Here is a 7299-nt window from a genome sequence, read left to right on the forward strand (position 1 = left end):
CTCTGAATCCTTCCCAACCCCTCCTAAATCCTCATCAGTACTTTATATTTATCTCTATTATAGATAGTATTCATCAGACTGTGCTGTAATTATTTATGTGCCTATTTTACTCAGAGTTCTTTCAGAGTCTTAGGCCCCCAAAGTCATGACTGTTTCTTCAGGGTCTTGGGCATAAATGTTTGTATGAACATTGTGGGTGAGACAGAAACCACGTAAGATAAGGAATGGTGAGTCTGTATGTGAGACTTTTTTTTTTTTCCTATTTCTCTGTATGTGTCCAACAATCCTAAGGAGGTAAGGTGACCAGGACTGTGTCTTGCAGGGTATGTATGACACATATAGAAGCTGATCAAGAAATATTTGATGGAATACCATCAACAGTACTTACTGAGGACCTGTGGTTGGATTTCCCTGGGGTCCTGTGGAGGGGTGAATTCTGAGTCAACATGCCTTTCTTGCAGGGAATCCAGTAAAAGTAATAAACAGTTGTATACAGAAACACAATGTCCACCTTCCTCCAGAGCCCAGTGTACTGTTTTGTCCCAATGGGTCTAACAAGGAAGAATTTGAAGGGGCTGCCCTAACCCTTCCCTGGGATAAAGGAATGGATTGGGTCATGCTGTTGTAGCAGAGCAGGACACTCAGGACAGATGGACCTGGGCGAGGCCAACTCTGCTCCGGCACCAGTAAGCCTGGCTGGGACTGGTGAGGTCAGGTTAATTTTTAAAGAAGGCTTCTCTTCCAAACAGAAAGATAATACTTTCATTTATTTGTCAGACACCCTGAAGGATAAATATGGTGAAGAAAGGTCTAAGAGAAGGAAGAAGGGGAAAAGTGGCCAAACTAGAGGACCACTGTGAGGTATACCTGGGCACAGAAAGCATTCCCTTTAATATGTGTGTTCTCCTCCTCCCACTTCCAAAGTCTCCAGGGAAATCTGAGCTTCTGGCTCTGGTGAGAGAGCTGCTGAGATGAACACTGAGTTTGGTCACAGCTCATATTTCACCACATCGTAAAACTGCTCATAGGCTCTTTGAAAGACCTGGGAAAAATTCTGTACTGGAAAACCCTTTCCCCCAAGGTTCTTAAGCATGAAAAGCCTTGGAAACGTGTATGTCAGACACAACAACCCCTTACATATCACACAGGGACCTCAGCCCCATTTATTTGTATAGCCAGTGGTTCCTGTCATGAACAGGAGTGGGCAGCCACTTTCTTCCATTCGGGGCAGGGGTAGAGGGACAGAAACACAATACAGCCTCCTTTCTCTTGATGGCGGGAGATCTGAAGAAACCATAACCTCCTTTCCTTGCATTCACACTTGCATGTGAACTTAGATTCACACATAAACAATCTGCCCATGGGTTAAGCAATGAATATTTAGTAAAATCCATGATACTGGCTATTCCTTTCATTACAGCCACAGAGAAGTTGAGGATCTGATGCTGCCAAAGAACTAACCAGTCTTGGAACAAATGTACATGCTCCCTTCTTTCTGACCCCTTAAGAAAGACTGCTTCATGGGCCTGACCTGGAACTTTTATCATGTGTTGGTTTGGGAGGCCTTCTAGGAAATAACACAGCTTTGGCTCTCTTCCATGGGCTACAAGTATGTGTTCCTGCAGGTACCATCCAGAGTTCAGCTCCAGAGTAAGACACAAAAGGCTAATGCTATCAGAAAAGAAAGCAAGGGCTTATAGTGTTTAGTAATGACCGGGGACAACTGCAGGGCAAAGGACCAGGAAAGCTTGGGTATGCTCAGTAGGTGAATCGCATCTTTTGCGAGTAGCCCAGTTTGTCCAAGTTGGGATGGCAGGCCAGCTGCACCATCGGGGGTGGTCCACAGAGCAGCAGCAGCACATCATCCCCTGGGGCAGGCAGGTGCTCCTGGATCATACTGGCAGTCACAAAGCCCTTGCTGTAGGCCCAATCTGAAGTATAGGGGAGAGGAGAGAACTGATGTCCCAGACCTATGCTGCTAAGGGAGTATAGTGCAAGAATGAAAGGCCACTGAGAAGGGCATAGAAAGGATCCTGCAGAGCTATGAAGTTGTAGGAGCAACTGGATGGGTATACACAGCCTGCCACAGCAGATGATGAATATGCTCAATCTGCCTCAGGTCTAGACTCAGCAGCACAGCCATCCCTGCTATCTACTCAGTAAACAGGAACTGGGAGGGAAGGGCCCAAGAGACCATTGTGTCTGCACAGAATGGGTAGTGTAGCAGTGTCAGCAAGGGTTGATTTTACTGAAAACAGAACTCATAGAGGGTAAGGCCTTGATTTTGATGATAAAGGGAAATGTGGGATGTACAGAAAGGGGGAGGGTACCTTGTGGGGGCTGATCCACAGTGAACCAGAGCTTAAAACGATTAGGATGTTGAGCCTGCAGTTCTTCCAAGTCTTCCCGCAAGATTATGTCCTTTTCAGTCTGAAAAGAAGAGGGGAAGCAAAGTCTTCAGGAACCTTCTTAGGCTCAGATAAAACAAATTCTCTTCTATAACAACTTTCCTACCAGGAGAGAGAAAAAAAGTTCTAGAGAAGAAGAAAGATCTTATAGAGCTGATATGGAGTTAGGATGAGGGGAAGGAGAGGGGAATAGCCTTTTTCTACATAATAGTAAAGAATAAAGATGGAATATTTAACCAAGAAGACCTAAGTTTCTATGCTCAGAATTAGATCCCTTAAATGTTTTCTTTTCTTTTTTCCTTGGAGGCTGTACTGGTTTGAAGCTGTTATTTTCTCCAGATAAGTCACTATTATTTTAATCCATTCCTGTGGATATAGACCTATTGAAGGATGGATCTTTTGGTTAGGTTATTTCAATTTGAGATGTGACCTACCCATTAATCCTTTTACTGGAGTTCTTTATCAGGTTAAAAGACAGAAAAACCCAGAGAGCTCAGAGAGAAAAGCCCTGGAGAAGCAAGCAGGAACCCACAGAAGCTCAAAGATGAAGTAACTGAAACCAGAAGCTGAAAGCAATGAAATCCAGAGCAAAGGATTAGTAGATGCTGGTCACATGCCTTGCTATCAAAGGAACCCTGAATGCCAGCAGCCTGTCTTCAGAGAAGGTATCATCCTGTTGATGCCTTCATTGGGGCATTTTAATGGCCTTGGAACTATAAATTTGTAAGCTAATAAGTCCCATTGTAAAAGCCTACCCATTTCTGGTATATTGCATTCTGGCAGTTTTAATAAACAGAAACAGAGGCCATGGAGATAATTTGGTGCAGTACTCTGTCTTCTTTCCTCCTTATGGTAGAGGGTTCTCTACTTTGCAGAGGAAATCTTGGACAGAGGCTAGAACATGCAGTGGACCCAGTTCTGCCCATCTGCACCACACCTCTCAGCCCTCCCCACATAGCAACTTTGAAGTCCCAGGACTGAGAAAAGCAAACCAACCTGGTTGGCAAAAAGCAGAAAGCACTGAGTTGGATCTTCAGGGTCTTTCAGGATGGCACGTATCAGTTGAAGCATTGGGGTGATCCCTGCATAACGATACCCCTCAGTGAGATGTGCTGGCCACACCCCCTCCCCGACCCTAGCTCTTAGTGACCAAACCTATCATCTTAAAATTACTTATTCACCATTCTGCTCCATTTCCCTTTAGTGTTCTAATCCTCTAACCTCCTCCTGGTTACTCTCCAGCACCCACATTTCTGTACAGAAATACCATTTATTCCAAACTCACTGAAATTCATATCTAGTAGGTAAACTGTGTACACCCTCAATAGTCACATTAAGTTCATACTGTTGAAATCCTTCTAAGGAACCAGTCTATGATTCTTCCTTTCAAAGTCCCTTGGAGGCTAGGATTCAAATGGCTCAGAGGACTACATGTACCTCCTGATTCAATGACGAGAGTTATGGAACACTGGACATGCAGTAAAGTGCATGTGCTTTGGAATCGGGCAGACATGTATACTAATCTTGCCTCTGCCCATTACCAATTATATAAACCTGTGGAAATTTCTTAACCTCTATTTTCTCATCTGTAAAATGGGGAGGCTAAAACCTATTTCAAACATGCATATGTAATATGATTAGCATAAGGTCGAATATATATTAGTGTCCAAATAAATGTTAATGTTCTTTCTTCCAGACTAGTCTTCCTAGCTGTTTCTCTCTCCTCACCTAAAAACGGTCAGATTCATTCAGATCTTGGTAGAACCCATCTGATTTATTTCTCTCGTTCTCTCAGTTAAAACTATTTTTTGGTTTCTACCTGGTTATGTCTTTTTTTGGATAGTAGGCATTGTTGGGAATTCCCTAACAGCTTGACTATAAATACCAAACATTCTGAGGATCACTTGGGAGTTTTCACGGCGACAATCAACAGAGGTGGGAGAGAACAGCCCCTCAAATGACATACACCTGTCCCGCCGGCAATCATTCCCAATTTCTTTGCCTTCCGGGGTTCTGGAGGAGATTTCTTGCTAGGCTGAATGTTAAAATTCCCTGAGAAGTCAAATGAAGAGAGAAAGAAAGAACAAAGTCAATATAGGGAACTAATAAAACAAATGCAGAATTGAAAATATGTCCAAGGCCAGTTTAGCAGCTGCTATGAAACCTGATCTTGGAACTGGGGTGGAGGTTTGAGTTGAGCCAGTCCTGACAATAATACACTCGAGGGACAATGGGGGAGGGCTATCTGTCTCATATTGTCAAGTACCAGTCAGCTCAGGGCCTCCTGAGGTGTCTGTCTTGGCTGCCTCTGGTAAAGGGTCACTCCCTGGTGAGGGTGTTAGGCATTGGGCCAGGTATGACTCTACTTTCCCAAGAGGTACAGAGCAGCTTTAAAGGCTTGCTAATGCACCCATGGGAAAGAATGAAAGCTTCTCTAGTTCTGTCCACAGCTAGGTCTGAAGCGTAAATCTTTGATGAAGGGGAAGAGGGGCATATTGCTTTAGTAATCGCCACAGCTGTTACTTGAGTTCAAGTGCATAGGGGCTGAGTAATATGCCTTTCTAAAGTATCAGTGCTATGCTCAGAAGGAAGGGTAGTTCTGGCCCTTACATACAAAACAGTTTCACTGTGCCAGCAGGGCCCTTGGGAACTGGAGAAATGGGAGACGAGCTGAAAGAGAAGTATGGTTATTACCTTTCCCGGTATAAGTGAGCAGCCCACTTGGCCCCCGAAACTCTACCATATCCCCAATTTTCAGGCTATTCAGGTACTGAGACATCTTTCCTCCCTCAGGAAACTTGGGTTGTACACCCTTCAGGTAGATCTGAGAAGACAGAATGGAAAATACTTTATTTGGAATGTCACAGTGTTTTCATTCCCCAGCTGGCGGAACCTCCCTGAAGCTGGGATAGGGATCACACACATGCTCTTTTCCCTAGTCCACATACTTTCCTCATAACCACAAAGGACATGACATCTCCTGCTATCAAACAAATCTTGGAAGTTTCTACAAATCCCAGAAAGAGCGGGGTAAGAAGCTCTTAGAGTTCCTCCTTACCCCCTTACCTTGATGACAAGATCCACGTAGCCTCGGTCCTCATCACTGGTGACAGGAGTATATGGCCTGATGACCAGGCTGCCATCAATTCGGGCAGAGAGGTAAACATGTTTACCTAGAGACCAGGCAGGGAGTTACATAAAGGCTGCTTGTAGATGTGCTGCATCCCTTTTCTCTTTCAAAATAGTCAAGGAGATTTTAGAGAACAAGGATAGTTGCTTCCTGCTGTGGCCCCAGTGAGCTACCAGAAAGAGGAGTCACCCCTTTGAGTACCCAGTTGGATCCCTCATAAACCTCCCACTGGAGGAACTACTAAGCAGCAGCAGATGAGTTGAGGATCCCAGCAATGAGAAATTAGTGCTTGCTCAGGGCAGAGGTAAGAGAAGGACATTGATGGCTGGGGTCCAGTGGCAGGACCCCAGTGGCACCTACCAGCCTGGAGGACTAAGAGCCAGGTGGGAGAAGGGGAAGGAAATAGATACAGTGTGTTTCTGGAGACCCCAGAAGGGTAATCACCCCCTTATTATATGACAGAAAGAAGCCCACTCCACACTTTCCTTACCCACAGGCAGCCCCAGAATGTGGTGGGCAGTGGGCAGGGCAAAGCGGAACCTCTTGGTGTTGTGGCTCACAGTCTGGAGAACAGATGACACAGGTGTTTCACCAAGCAGGTCTGGAGCTGCCAAGTCCCAACCTCCACGGTGCTCACCCATTCATACTAGGAAGAAATTCGGCTCCCCTTCTCTCCCACCCCCACTCTTGGGCTGATCCCTTCCTCCATAACTTACCGTCTTGTCTAGTAGTCGCAGGAGGTACTTCTCATTGGGATCTAGGAGAGTGACCCGAGGCCGGCGGGACCTCCGAACCAGATAGGAGCCCACAGCTATGCCGAGCAGAGTCAGCAGCCCCACCCCAAGGGAGGCCAGCAGGACTGGGCTCTGTGGGTAGAGAAGGGAGCGTGACGGCCACGCGGGGGAAGAGGCCAGGGAGTGGATGGTGACCGCCCCTTGCAACTCGCCGCCCCAGGGGTGGCGATCCGGAGCTCCAGGGCGGGTCCATGCCAGGGCCAGAGGGGTAACCTGAGCGGGGTCCCGAACAAGGATGGGCCGTACAGGACCCGGGCATCCAGGGTGGGTCCAGAGACCTATGGGGCGGGGTCGGCGGTAAGAGTCCCTGGTCTGGGGTGTGGCCAGAACCGGGTGGAGCGGGGTCCCCCCGTGCAGGTTAGGAAGCGAGGGTCTCACCGGCTGGATCCCCATGTTCTGACGAAGCGACCTCCACCGCCCGGCCGGCGGACAGATCCCACAATGCGCCGCGGGACGGGCAGGAGGCGGCGCCTGTGGATGGATCCGCCCCGGCGCCTGTGGATGGATCCGCCCCGAGCCCCACCTCTTCCCTCTGCGACTGGTTGGCCCGGCTCAGCAGCCCGGGTACTTCTGCCACTGAGCTCCCTCTCCAGTCCCTCATCCCCAGCTTTCTGCCCCTCCCCATCCCGCCTCCTCCATTCAGTCACCAGGATTGCTGGTTCATTTATGGCAGTTCTATACTTAGTTTCCTGAGGAACTACCAAACTGTCTTACACAGCACCTGTACCATTCTACATTCCCACCAACAGTAAATATGTGTTCTTGTTTCTCTACATCCTCTCCAACTCTTGTTTTTTTTTTTTTTTTAATAGTAGCCGTTCTAGTAGGTATGAAATGACATCATGCAGCTTTGATTTGCATTTTCCTAATAGCTAGTGATGTTGAATGTGCTTTCTAGCCATTTGTATATCCTTTGGAAAAATGTCTATTCATGTCTGTGCCGATTTAAAACTGTCTTGAACCCCAG

General features: G+C 47.0%; 1 protein-coding gene across 1 annotated transcript; it reads right to left on the reverse strand.

The window, feature by feature from the left end:
• Nucleotides 1–1138: 1138 nt before the first annotated feature.
• Nucleotides 1139–6840, reverse strand: CYB5R1 (cytochrome b5 reductase 1). The gene is made up of 9 exons (XM_077157436.1): nucleotides 6711–6840; nucleotides 6255–6404; nucleotides 6029–6101; nucleotides 5475–5581; nucleotides 5103–5232; nucleotides 4377–4460; nucleotides 3405–3490; nucleotides 2331–2430; nucleotides 1139–1931 (listed from the first exon to the last, which is right to left on the reverse strand). Exons 1-9 carry the CDS (start codon nucleotides 6723–6725, stop codon nucleotides 1759–1761), a joined length of 918 nt encoding a protein of 305 aa, XP_077013551.1. The 5' UTR covers nucleotides 6726–6840; the 3' UTR covers nucleotides 1139–1758.
• Between the last annotated feature and the right edge of the window lie 459 nt (nucleotides 6841–7299).

The sequence above is a fragment of the Tamandua tetradactyla genome, chromosome 4, assembly GCF_023851605.1.
Source record: "Tamandua tetradactyla isolate mTamTet1 chromosome 4, mTamTet1.pri, whole genome shotgun sequence".
Taxonomy (NCBI): domain Eukaryota; kingdom Metazoa; phylum Chordata; class Mammalia; order Pilosa; family Myrmecophagidae; genus Tamandua; species Tamandua tetradactyla.